At 38.9% G+C, this 14,549-nt stretch overlaps 1 protein-coding gene across 1 annotated transcript in view; it reads left to right on the plus strand.

The window, feature by feature from the left end:
• Nucleotides 1-14,549, plus strand: part of SYCP1 (synaptonemal complex protein 1) — a gene marked incomplete at both ends in the record, with an annotated part of 133,624 nt that overhangs the window by 11,949 nt on the left and 107,126 nt on the right. Inside the window, one exon of the mRNA XM_080691508.1 lies at nt 12,377-12,435. Coding sequence (XP_080547634.1) covers nt 12,377-12,435 — 59 coding nt within the window. The remainder of the gene's footprint in view (nt 1-12,376; nt 12,436-14,549) is intronic.

Consider the following 14,549-nt stretch of genomic DNA (forward strand, 5'->3'; position numbering starts at 1 on the left):
TATATGGATATATATGGATATATGGATGGAGATATAGCTCAGAGGTAGAAAACTGAAACTACCCAAATCCCAAAAGTACCCTTGAGAGAAATATATGTGGAACGACCTAGTGCAGCATGGCAAAGGTTTTGAAAATGAACAGAGACAAAAGCCAAGACAGAACATACAGTCTGGTATTTTTGTACAGCCATAGAGTGTGTTGTTTTAAGGTAGTGTTATTACAAGAGTAAAAAATAGTAAAAATAGTAAAAATATGGTACTGGGGGTGAAATCCAGGGGCCTTCTACCTCCAGGCTACACTCCCAGACCTATTTTATATTTTATTTGTAAACAGAGTCTCACTAAGTTGCTGAGAGCTTCACTAAGTAGCTGAGGCTGGCTTGAACCTGCGTGATCTTCCTGTCTCAGCCTCCCAAGTGCTGAGATTACAAGCATGCGCCACCACGCCCGGCTAGACATTATTTAAAAAAATAATAGGGCTGGGAGTGTAGCTCAGAGGTAGAATAGCCCTGGGTTCAATCCCCAGCACCGAAAGTAAAAGTTAAAAAAAAGTCTCTCTCTCTCTACATATATATATATATATATATATACATATATATATGTGTATATATATATATACACATATATATATGTATATATATATTTATATTTTGGGAAAAGATTTCAGTGATTAGATAAGCAATCTAAATATACATATACATACACACACATACACACACACACACATATATATATATCCATATATATCCATATATATATATATATATATGGATATATATATATATGGATATATATGGATAAATTTGGATATATATGGATATATATGGATATATGGATGGAGATATAGCTCAGAGGTAGAAAACTGAAACTACCCAAATCCCAAAAGTACCCTTGAGAGAAATATATGTGGAACGACCTAGTGCAGCATGGCAAAGGTTTTGAAAATGAACAGAGACAAAAGCCAAGACAGAACATACAGTCTTGACCTAAATTGACTGTCTGCTTTTATAGATATTTTAACAGAAATTAGAATCTTACAACAGAATATATTTCCACAATGTAATCCCAAATTGCTAAACATTCAGAAAAACTAGTAAAATGTGATTCCAGGTTCTCAAATATTTTTTTTTTTCTTTTTGGTGGTACTGGGGGTGGAACCCAGAGGCTTTCTACCTCCTGGCTATATTTCCAGACCTATTTTTTATATTTTATTTGGAAACAGGGTCTCACTAAGTTGCTGAGAGCCTCACTAAGTGGCTGAGGCTGGCTTTGAATCTATGTGATCCTCCTGCCTCAGCCTCCCAAGTGGGGGGATTACAAGCCAGCGCCATCACGCCCGGCTTTCAAATATTATCTACCAAACAATCAAATATAAGACACATAAAGGCCTGCGGTGTAGCTCAGAGGTAGAATGCCCCTCCCTAGTACATGTGTTTGTGTGTATGTATGTGTGTGTGTATGTCTGTATGTGTACATGTATGATATATGAAGAAATATACAATAAAACTAAAATCTGTAGAACAGCATACCACAAAAATAGACCCTGAGCCACTGGGTGTGTTGGTGCATGCTTGTAATCCCAGCATTTGGGAGGCTGAGACAGGAGGATCATGGTTCACAGATATCCCCAGCTTCTTAGTGAGGCCCTTTGCCAATTCATTGAGACCCTGTTTCAAAATAAAGAACAAAAAATAGGGCTGGGGGTGTAGCTCAGAGGTAAAATATTTCTGGGCTCCATCCCCTATACCGAAAAAAAAAAAGACCTTGAGATATTCTAGATATTGGCATTATTGCATTTAAACTATAATACAACTATCTTTCCTATGTTCATAAAAATGTTGAGCTTAAATATTTTAGCAAAGAACTTAAAACTCTACATGCTGGCACTAAATAACTAATTCTTAACCAGAAAATGTGATAAAGATATTCATATATCAATTAATTTTTTAAAAGACAGTAACTAGCTAAATAGATAGTGAGTTGGATGAAAGGTTAGAAGATATCCTGAATGAAGCACAGGTAGACAAAAAGGTTAACACCTACATAGAGAGTAAGAAATACAGAAGATAGAAGACAGTGCCTTCATTATCATGACTTAAAAACATTAACCAGTTTCTTTTCTCAGGAACTTTCTACTTACTCTTCTCTCTGCCTGAAATCTTTCCCTAATAGCTACAATGACTCGCTCCCTTACTTGATTCAGGAATCACATGTCAGTCAAAAAAATAAAATATTCCCCCCATTCTATCCCAAAATATTTTCTCCTTAAGAAAATATCTTTACCTAACATTCATTCTATTATCTACAACATTTCATAGCACATAATAGATACAATGAATAAATGAGGAATTTATAATAACAAAAAGTAATTTCAGGCAAGACTCTAGGTGGAGCGTACATTTTTTTTTTCTGGGTCTAGGGATGGAACCCAGGGGCATTTGACCTCTGAGCTACACCCCCTGCCCTATTTTTTATTTATTTTGAAACTGGGTCTTACTGAGTTGCAGAGGGCCTCACTAAGTAGCTGAGGCTGTCCACGAACTGTGATCCTCTGGTCTCAGCCTCCTGAATGCTGGGATTACAAGCGTGTGTCACCATGCCCGGCTTCCTTATGTTTTTTAAAACAATCTATATGTCATATCAAAACATATATCAACTTTAGTTCATTTGCTAGATCACCTAAAAAAAATGATTAGCCGGGAGTGGTGGCATAGGTTTGTAATCCCAGCATTTGGGAGGCTGAGACAGGAGGATCTGGGTTCACGGATAGCCACAGCTACTTAGTGAGGCTTTTTGCAACTCAGTGAGACCCTGTTTTAAAATAAAGAATAGCCGGTTGTGGTGGGGCATGCTTGTAATCCCCGCGCTTGGGAGGCAGAGACAGGAGGATCACGCAGGTTCGAAGTCAGCTGTGCTGGTTTAAAAGACCCTGTTTCCAAATAAAAAAGTATAAAAAATAGATCTGGGAGTATAGATCAGAGATAGAAGGGTTTCCAGGAAACCCAGTACCACCAAAAAAAAAAAAAAAAAAGACAAAATAAAGAATAAAAAATAGGGCTAGGGGTGTAGCTTGGAGGTAGAATGCCCCTGGGTTCTATCCCCAGTACTGAAAAAAAAAAAAAAAAAAAAAAAAAAAAAGATTCACAGAGCGTGGTGGCGCATGCTTGTAATCCCAGTACTTGGTAGGCTGAGACAGGAGGATTGTGCAGGTTTGAAGCCAGTCTCAGTACTTAGTGAGGCTCTCAACAACTTAGTGAGACCCTGTTTTCAAATAAAATATAGAATAGGTCTGGGGGTGTAGCCCGAAGGTAGAAAGCCTCTGGGTTCCATCCGCAGCACCACACACACACACACACACCAAAAAAAAAAAAAAAAAAAAAAAAAATAATGATTAAAAGATTCTTCAAACCAGCCATGGTGGCGCAGGCCTGTAATCTCAGTACATGGGAGGCTGAGACAGGAAGATCACAGGCTCAAAGCCAGCTTCAGCAACTTTTTTAGGAACTCAGCAATTTAGTGAAACTATGTTTTTTGTTTTTTTGTTTTTGTTTTTGCCAGTACTGGGGATGGAACCCAGGGGCATTCTATCTCCGAGCTATATCCCCACCCCTGTTTTTAATTCTTTATTTTGCAGGTCTGAGGATGGAACTCAGGGGCATTTGACCTCCGAGCTACACCCCCTGTTCTATTTTTTATTCTTTAACTTGAAATAGGGTCTCACTAAGTTGTGGAGGGCCTAAGTAGCTGAGGCTGTTTGCCAGCTGCGATCCTCCAGTCTCAGACTCCTGAATGCGCCGGGCGTGGTGGCACACGCTTGTAATCCCCGCGCTTGGGAGGCAGAGACAGGAGGATCGCGCAGGTTCGAAGCCAGCCGCGCGCGCTGGCTTAGGAGACCCTGTTTCCAAATAAAAATGTAAAAATAGGTCTGGGAGTGTAGCCTGGAGGTAGAAGGGCTTCCAGCAACCCCAGTACCACCAAAAAAAAAAAAAAAAAAAAAAAAAAAAGACTCCTGAATGCTGGGATTATAAGCATGTGCTACCATGCCTGGCTTTATTCTTTATTTTGAAACAGGGTCTCACTGAGTTGCAAAGGTCCTTACTAAGTAGCTGAGGCTGTCCTTGAACTATGATCCTCCTGTCTCAGCTTCCCAAAGACTGAGAATACAAGCCTGTGCCACCACCATGCCTATTTTAAACTCTGTTTTAAGGTGAAAAATAAAATAGGGCTGGGGGTGTAGCTCATAGTAGAATTTTCCTGGGTTCTAGTCCTTGTACCAAAAAGAAAAAAAAGAAGATTCAACTGACTGAACACACACAGGTGCACACACAAAAAAACCCACTCTCTTTTTCACACACATACACATGTGCACATTCTCCCTCCCTCTCTCTCAGTGTACTTTCTACAAGACAGCCAATTTATTATCCTCTACCCCTGTTTACTTTTCACCACTTTCTATATCTTGGCAAAAAAAAAAAAATCATCTCAATAGTGGGATAAACAGCACATAGTAGAAAAGCTGTTACTGAAGTCATACCTTCTGGAAGGTTTATATTATTCCAAAAAGCAAAATACTATATGCAGGGACTAACAATAAAGAATCTAGCAATCATGCATGCAAGAAATAATAACAATAATAAAACCAGGCATGGTGGCACATGCTTATAATCCCAGTACTTGGGAGGCTGAGACAGGAGGATCGCAGGTTCTAGGACAGCCTCACTAAGTAGTGAGACTCTCATAAGTTAAGTGCGACCCTGTTTCAAAATAAAAATAGGCCTGGGGTTGTATCTCTGAGTTCAATTCCTAATTAAAAAAATAACAACAAATGGCTAATATATATTGAGCACTTTAAACTGTTATTAGCATTTTATGTTTATTAACTAATTTTATTCTCAAAACAATACTAAAAGATATTAATAAACTGACAGAGGCTACATTATTCAAATTATTCAAGCTAAATTAAAGCAGGGAGAAATTTAAAATGTAAATTTGAGCACAGAGAAATTCTTAAACCTACCTTGTGAAAGATTCTGTGTAGGGATGCTGTGTAAAAACATGAGAGGAGACCAGAATATGTGGTACCAGCTTTTAATCGAGTAGGGAACTCTCCTCTCTGGGATGGGGGCTGGTCAGCAAAGGGGCCAGTCCCAATCGACTGGCAGGGCCATCTGAGGCCAGAGCGGAAATGCCTCTCTTTTAAGGCAGATATCTTGGGGGTGAGACTAAGTGTGAGAACGCCGCTTCTCTCGCGATACTGCTTGTGGAGCAGACTCTCCGCCTCCAGGGTTCCATCTCCCACAATCACAGTGGTTGTGTGGGGAAGGATGAGGGACCCGACTCATCACCTTGTTATACACTAAACTGTGATATTTGAATTAAAGCATTTAGCTAAGAAAAATAGAGGAAGGTGAGTATGATGGCACATGCTTACGATCCTTATACTTAGGAGGCTAGGATCATAGATTTTAGGCCAACAATTCAATTAGACCCTGCTCCAGTTTTTTGTTTTTTTTTTTTGTGGCCCCAGGGACTAAACTCATGTGTACCACTGAGATACACTCCTAGCCCTATTTTATTTTATCTTTTATTTTGAAATAGGGTTTTACTAAGTTACTGTTCATTGGCCTTAAACCTGTGTCTTAGCCTCCCAAGTACTGGGATTATAGGTGTGTACCACCAAACCCAGACGGTTTCAAAAAAGTTTTTAATATTTTAAAGTCCTGAAGATATAGCTAGGAGGTAAAACATCCTGAGGTTCTCCAGTACTCCCCAAAATAATAACTCAAAAAGGGAAATAGGCAGAAATTCCCAGTTTATTCTTGACAGAAACAAAGTAGTGCTTATGTCAAACTGATGACAAAGAAAAACTTACTTTTTTTTTTTTTGTTGGTACTGGAGGTGGAACCCAGAGGCTTTCTATCTCTGGGCTATACTTTCAGACCTATTATATATTTTTATTTGGAAACAGGGTCTCACTAAGTTGCTGAGAGCCTCACTAAGTAGCTGAGGCTGGCTTTGAACCTGCACGATTCTCCTGTCTCAGCCTCCCAAGCGCAGGAATTACAAACGTGCACCACTATGCCCGGCAACCTATTTTATATTTTATTTGGAAACAGTCTCACTAAATTGCTGAGAGCCTCACTAAGTAGCTGAGGCTGGCTTTGAACCTGTGCCATCCTCCTGTCTCAGCCTCCCAAGCACAGGGGATTACAAGCGTGTGCCACCACGCCTGGTGAAAAACTTTCTTTTTATAAATAGATTTTCACTGAAATGAAAAAAAATTCTACCTTATAATTAAAAATCAAAATTTATAAAACTTAAAAACTCTTCTTTTGTATACACACCACAAGAATGTTTCTTTAGTAGAAATTTAAGAATTTTATTTAGATTGGAAATAAACATTGTACCAATATTCTCAACCATAGCCATGTCACTTAATGATGGATATATATTCTGAGAACTACATCAGTAAGCAAATACCATAGTGTGTGCTTACACAACCTCAGATGGTATAGCCTACCATACACTTAGACTATATAGAGTAGCTTATTGCTCATAGGCTATAAAACTGTATGGCATGTCACTGTACTGAATACTTTGGGCATTTGAACACAGTGGTAAGCATTGTCTATCTAAACTCATCTAAACATAGAAAATGTTAAAAATATAGAATGACAGATTAAAAAGTAGTACACCTGGAAAGGGTTCTTAGCATGTATGGAGTTTGCCAAACTAGGCAGTAAATAGTGAGTGAATATGAAAGGCTAGGACGTTACTGCATAATACTGTAGACTTTATAAATACTTTACATTTAAGCTATACTAATTTCTTTTTTTGGGGGGGCAGTACTGGTGATTGAGGGAGATTCTACCTCTGAGCTACATCCCCATCCCAATTTTTTTATTCTTTGTTTTGAAATAGGGCCTCACTTAAGCTGCAGAGGACCTCACTAAGTAGCTGAGGCTGGTTGCGAACCTGTGATCCTCCTGTCTCAGCCTCCCAAGTACTGGTATTACAAGTGTGTGCTATCATGACTGACTGGGTTATTTATTTATTTATTTTTGGTGTTAAGTCTTTTAAGTTTTTTTGGGGGTGATACTGAGGATTAAACCTAGGGGTAGTCTACCTCTGAGCTATACTCCTAGCTCTATTTTTTTTTTTTTTTATTCTTTATTTTGAAACGGGCTCACTAAGTAGCCAAGGCTGGCTGTGAACTTGTGATACTCCTGTCTCAGCCTTTAAAATACTGGGATTACAAGCATGTGTCAACATGCCTGGCTGGGTTTTTTATATATTCTAGATGTTAGTTCTTCATCAGAGGAGCATCTGTCAAGGATATCCCATTCTGTAGGCTCTCTCTTTAGACATTAATTAATTAATTAATTAATTTTGCAGTACTGGGGGTGGAACCCAGGGGCATTCTACCTCTGAGCTACACCCTGAGCCCTGTTTTTTATTCTTTATTTTGAAGCAGGGTCTCACTGAGTTGCAAAGGACCTCACTAAATAGCTGAGGCTGTCCTTGAAACCCGATCCTCCTGTCTCAGCCTCCCAAATGCTGGGATTATAAGCATGCATCACCATGAAAAGTCTAAAGCTTCTCTTTAGACTTTTAATAGTTTCCTTTGCTGGACAGAAAAATTTTAATTTATTTTCATCTTATTTATTACTTTTGTTTTAATTTCCTGAGCTTTGGAGGGGGAGTCTTACTGAGGAATTTCTACTAGTGTACATATGTTGGAATGTTGGTCTTATACCCTCCTTTAGTAATTTCAGTCTTTGGTCTAATTTCTAGGTCTTTAAGTCTTCTTGAGTCGACTTTTAGTGTGAAAGGTTGTTGTTTAATTCCATTTTTCTACAAATGAATAATCAGTTTCCCCAACACTGTTTATTGAAAGGGCTGTCTTTTCTCCACTACATATTTCTGGCACCTGTCTGCTAATTCAAATTTCTGCTGTGTCTGATAGTAGCTTCTATTCCCACCTCCACAGGAATGGCCTGCAAACTCATAGACCCCACAAGTTTGGTCATTATCATGCAAGTTTGTGCAGTCTTGTGGACTCCTGCTGGAATGGTTTGTAAACTCATGGTCTTGTGTAGCCAGTTTTAGCTACTCAAGTCCCTGCCAGAAGGGTCTGTAGTGTTTCAGTCCTGATGAGTTCAGCAGTAGATAAAGGAGTTTGCTGGGCAGTTTGGCTGAGTAGTCTGGAGAGTCATGGTGGTTTTTTTTTTTTTTTTTTTTTTTGTGTGTGTGTGGTACTAGGGGTGGAACTCAGAGGCTTTCTACCTCTGGGTTATACTCCCAGACCTTTTATATATTTTTTATTTGGAAACAGGGTCTCACTAAGTTGCCGAGAGCCTCACTAAGTAGCTGAGGATGGCTTCGAACCTGTGTGATCCTCCTGTCTCAGCCTCCCAAGCGCAGGGATTACAAGCGTGCACCACCACGCCCGGCTCATGGTGGTTTTGATGGGGCCAGTTGTAGCCACTCAGGTTCCCACAGGACGGGTCTGTAATTTCTCAATCTCAAGCAGTTTGGCAGCAGCCATAGGAGTTTGATAGGTTATTTGGCTGGTTGGTGTGGAGATTCGTAGTTTTGAGGTATTTGAGCTTGGAGAAAAAATGTGATTTTTTTTTTTCATGTTTTCTGTACTCACTGGCTTGTTAGGAGTTAGCTTCTTCTTTACTGGAGTTCATCTTTGAGAGCTGTCAGATTCTGACAGCCTCCAGCTCCAGTGCAGGCTTGCCAGTATGTTTCCCATTTCAGCTTTCTACTTACTAGATGAAATGCATGGAGCTCTTTTCAGTCTTTTGTTCTTTGGGCTACTTCTTATTCAACTATATTTTGAATGTCTTTCTTCTGTTGAGTTTTGAATTTTTTTCTTTTTCCAAAAGCAGTCTACTGCTGGTTAAGTTCCGAGTCTTAGAACAATCAAAATGTGCTGCCTTTCTCTGTTCTGTCATCTTTAATCCCTCCTCCCTCTAGTTTTTTATTCTTGGTTTTCTATAATAATTTTGTTGTGAGCAATGGGGCTATAAGGTCCTAAGACCAATAAGTCATGTCACACACAATTTGTGTCTTTCCACAATGTCATGAGGTTCATTTAACACTCAAAGGTTATAGGCATGCAGGAGCTTAACAGGAAATAAGTAAGTTTAGCTAAGTTTGGATGCTGGGTAGCTACTTTTCCTAAGCCAATTAGTAATGAATGAGCATCAAACAAATACTGCACACTAGAAAATCTGGCAGTTTAGATAGATAAATGTGCTAAAGAGCACATATATTCTAAAACTTAGAGCACTTCAAATAATCAGCAAAATAATAGACTACAAACAAACAGGGAGTAGGGAATAATGAACCAAGTCTAGGAATTGGAAAAGAGATTTAGGAGTTGGCTTAGGTTGCCAGCAGGTAAGAAGTTGAACTAATCCTCAGTCAGTGAGAAGAACAGGACTAGAGCAAGTCGCTGGTTGGAGCCATACAAACGGGCAGACTGTCGTGGCATAAGCACAGCTCAGCGCACTGCTTGTAGAGAGACTGGTTTCTTTAGAGGGCTTTCTGGGCATTTTCCAGTGTCTTTGTCAAGCTCAGCCAGGCTTATTGAACTCTTATTAAAAGACTCTTGTCACTAGTCAGAAATGCATTGATGATATAAGTACATCAGAGGTGAGAAAGCATTTTAGATCCGAGGGTTCGTTATCAACTGTAGCACAGACATCCTGGTCTAAGCCCTATGCTGACAAGTCCAGACAAGTTTCTGAAGCTATGTGCTGGCATGTCAAAACAAGTTGTTTATGAGTTCTTTTTTTTTTTGTTTTTCTGTGGTACTGGGGATGGAACCCAGGGGCTTTCTACCCTCAAGGTACACTCCCAGACCTATTTTATATTTTATTATCTAATAATTATAATATCTTTTCCCTATCTGAGTGTTGTTCTAATTCTTGCTGTTTTGTCAAATTTTACTTTTTGCCTTTTATTATGCCTTGTAACTATTACCTCTTTTTTGGGGGGCATTGGGGATGGAATCCAGGAGCATTCTACCCCTGAGCTATACCTTCATCCCTATTTTTTATTCTTTATTTTGACACAGGGTCTCACTGAGTTGCACAGGGCCTCGCTAAGTAGCTGAGACTGTCTGAGAACCACAAGTCTCCTGTCTCAGCCTCAAATGCTGAGATTACAAGTGTGTGCCATCATGCCCAGCTCCATAGCTGAGGTATGAGGTAAAGGAGCTCCTATCGACATTTAGTAATGTAGTAAGGTATAGGGAGAGAAGATGCATTCTGTAGATAGATGATCAGGTCTCTAGAAACCTCTTCTGTCCTGGGCAACACAATAACTTCTATGGGTTCTTGGCTTCTGTGGTGAAAAGAATTTCAACACCTTCTAGTCAGAGATAAAGGCAGAGGTTTTAAGTAAAGATACATGTTCAGAGGAAATGCTGGTGTGAAAGGCCAGAGAGTGTGAGAGCACTTGAGAGCGTGAGAGGCCCTGGGGGGTCTTTGGGATTTTTTTGGATTTTCTAGGGGTCCTAGAGTGCAGGGTGACTAGGGACACATGACTGGATTGAGGGTCTGGAATTTCACCTGGAATATAGGTGGTGGCTAGGTGGTTTCTAACATTATTCCTCCTAATGGATCCTTTGTTTACTAGGCATCTCAGGTAGGAAAAGGGGCCATTGTGATTAAGGGTATTGGCTCATCAAGGCTTTGTGTAAAATGAAATTGTACAACATGTCCTTTGGCACGCACAGATGCATGGGGCTGTCCAATATGGATGCCATTAGCCTTTTATTTGTCCAGAGAGCCCACACACATTTCCTGAGTGGTTCCTCCCGCTCCTGCAGGAGCAGGAGCAGGAGAAGGGAGCAAGAAAGTGTGTGCCCCACGGGACGGGAATCCTTTTTTTAAGGAGGGGAGTCGTTCCTCCCCACTTGTGGGAAAAATGGAACTCTCATGGGGTACTCTTAGGGAGGCGGGTTCTTCCTGCCTCCGGGCTTCCGGCCCCTCCCCCTGCACTCATGGGGACTCAGATCTATCATTTTGGTCTGAGACATACTCTATAGGTATTAGCGATTATGACCTTTCCAATTCATCTTCTTTATATCAAAATTTTTATTTCTTCTATCCAACCTCACTTCCACTTAGGTGAGACAAGATGACTAAAGTAGATTGGAGTTTGGTATTTTCTTTTTTCAAAATGGAAGGATAAAGGAATATAGAGTTGGATATTTTTCTTCCTCCAAATGCAAAGCTAGAACTGGCTGGAATTACCTGTCTTCCTTCAGATCAGTTAGACTGTGATAAAACCCTAGCTCATTTTGCCCTAGGTAAATAGTTTCTCCCAAGGCAGGCCCTATTAAGAACAGGATGTATTAGCTTATTTCAGAAGGGTTTCTTTTCCTTTTTGAAGCAAGAGAGTATGCTATGTTTCTCTGATGTTTACTGTGAGAGTTTGGTAGAGCTTTAGGAGGTAAAACTCACAAGACTGTTGTGCCCCTATTATAATTGGATCCCTTGCAATTTTTTTTCTCTGATTTGTCCACCCTTTTTTTTTTTTAGCAATCTGTCAGTTACAATGTAGGTTTTCTTATGCTGGCTGTAGTTATCATAGTTTTTGCCTTTGTAAGTTGGGATTCTTTCTATATCTGCCTATATCTAATTTTGAGGGTAGTAGTTTGCTGTTTGACCTACTGCTTCTCTTTCAGATCTAAGAAGAATTTTTAGTTTGTTCAGCCGATTTTTTAAAATATAACATAGTATAGCAACTTATTTCTAAATTTATTTTGGTACCGAATATTTTTTTGGTACTGGGGATTTAAACTCAGGGGCATTCTACCTCTGTTCTATACCCCCAGCCCTATTTTTATTTTTGTTTTGAAACAGGGACTCACTAGGTTCTTGAGGGTCTTACTACTTGCTGAGGATGTTTTTGAACCTGTGATCCTCCTGTCTCAGCCTCCCAAATTTTGGGATTATAGTGTGCCTGCACTGACTTGGTACTGGATATTGAAGCCAGGGGTATTCTACCTTCAAGCTATAGCCCCCAGTTTATTATTATTTTTGAAACAGTCTTTATAAGTTGCTGAGGGTCTTGATAAGTTGCTGAGGCTGGCCTCAAACCTGTGATCCTCCTGTCTTAGCCTCCCAAGTACTAGGATTATAGGCATGTACCCCACACCCATCTGGTGTAGCAACTTCTAATCTTACCCACCAATCTGGACCCAAACTACTTTAGATGTCATTTTAGAAGACTAAGAACTGAATAGATATACCAGTGTCTGTCTTTAACACAGAATTTTAAATGTTTATGAGTATTATCTTGTTGGCATTGTATGTTTTAAAATATAATTTGAAATTTTTAATATTAATAATAGATGAATATGAACGGGAAGAAACCAGACAAGTTTATATGGATCTAAATAATAATATTGAGGTAAGTATTAGTAAAAGTCTGAATATTTTATTTTATTTTATTTTATTTTATTTTATTTTATTTTATTTTTTTGGTGGTACTGAGGGTGGAACCCAGGGGCTTTCTACCTCCGGGTTATACTCCCAAACCTATTTTATACTTTATTTGGAAACAGGGTCTCACTAAGTTGCTGGGAGCCTCACTAAGTAGCTAAGGCTGGCTTCGAACCTGTGTGATCCTCCTGTCTCAGCCTCCCAAGCATTGGGATTACAAGCGTGAGCCACCACACCCAGCTTAAATATTTTAAATAGAAGAACTGGGCAAAGTAGCTGCAAAAATCTGGGTGACTTTTTTTGTGGTGTGTGTGTGTGTGTGTGTGTGTGTGTGTGTGTGTGTGTAATACCAGAGATGGAATTCAGGGGCACTATACCTTCGAGCTACATTTCCAGCCTTATTTTTTATTCTTTATTTTGAAATAGGGTTTCACTAGCCGGGCATGGTGGCGCACGCTTGTAATCCCTGTGCTTGGGAGGCAGAGACAGGAGGATCATGCAGGTTCGAAGCCAGCCGTGCTGGCTTAAGAGACCCTGTTTCCAAATAAAAATATAAAATAGGTCTGGGAGTGTAGCCCTAAGGTAGAAGGGCTTCCAGGAACCCCAGTACCACCAAAAAAAAAAAAAAGAAAAAAAAAGAAAAAGAAAGAAAAAAAAAAAGAAATAGGGTTTCACTAATTTGCAGAGGGCCTCAGTAAATAGCTGAGGCTGGCCTCGAACCTGCGATCTTCCTTTTTCAGCCTCCCAACTACTGGGATTACAAGCATTTGCCACCACACCCAGCTGGACAACTGTTCTTACTAAAGAATCATCACATATTTTTTGATGTATGATTGAGTCATCAATAAAATTCCCAAGGTTCTGTATTATGAGTACTAATGTTTTGTTATCTAGTAGCTTTTTTATTTACATTTTAGTGACACAATTTAGCTAAATTTATCAAATACTTATTGATTCTTAGGTCACAGACCAGCACATATTGACATATAGATATTAATTTGAAGACATATACATTATTATTAATCTGTATCTGGCTCCTGCTTACCTTTGTTGTTTCATCTTCTGTCATTCACCACTTTGCTTTTCTGCTACAATCTTATTTTCTTCTTTTTTTGTTTCTCTAAGTACTCTCTTATCTTGGATCTTTGAATTTGCCTAGAAATTTTAATTCTAAGAGCTTATGCATATTTATAAGCTTTTTTCCTGTTTTTTGTTTCCTCCATCTTACTGTTAATCCAAGTGTCTCTATTCAGTTATTCTTTTTCTCTGAATCTCATTTAACTTTTATGAAGAGCATTTAAAACTTCATGACACTTATTTATATGTATTGCTTGTATATGTATGTGTGTATTTTTTCTTATACTTTCAGTAGGGTAGAGAGTTTGTCTTATATCCCAAGTGCCTCATAGTTCCTTTTTCATTATAAGCAGTCAGTAAATATTTAATGAATGGATGAATGAATCTAATTTTATAAAGTAAGATTTATTGAATGTTGAGTGAGCACATGTTATCAGATGATGGAAGTATAATTTTGGATTTTTATGGAGAAAGGCTTCACTTTGGAAGAGAGAAATTAAATAAGCACAAATAAGTATAAAATTGCAAATTTTGATATGTGTTATTAAATGAGTGAATGGTGTGCCGACAATCATTTTGCTGTTGTTTGGTATTATGTCACATGCATGTTTCCAGTCTTGTTTGGCATCTAAGAAACCTTATAAGTACTTATAATATATTTTTAGTAAATTATTTATTTATTCAAAGATACGGAGTTTTTACTATTTAAAGTCATGTGGTTTTATATCTAAAGAATACATGTAGCTGGGCGTGGTGGCGCACACTTGTGCACGCTTATAATTGTAATCCCTGCGATTGGGAGGTGAAGACAGGAGGATCTAATAGGTTCGAAGCCAGCCGCGCTGGCTTAAGAGACCCTGTTTCCAAATTAAAATATAAAATAGGTCTGGGAGTGTAGCTTGGAGGTAGAAGGGCTTCCAGGAACCCCAGTGCCACCAAAAAAAAAAAAAAAAGAAAAAAAGAATACATGTTAAAATTTATTAATATCAGAGTTTGAAGAAAGGC

This window comes from Muscardinus avellanarius (genome assembly GCF_963383645.1).
Source record: "Muscardinus avellanarius genome assembly, chromosome: 3".
Taxonomy (NCBI): domain Eukaryota; kingdom Metazoa; phylum Chordata; class Mammalia; order Rodentia; family Gliridae; genus Muscardinus; species Muscardinus avellanarius.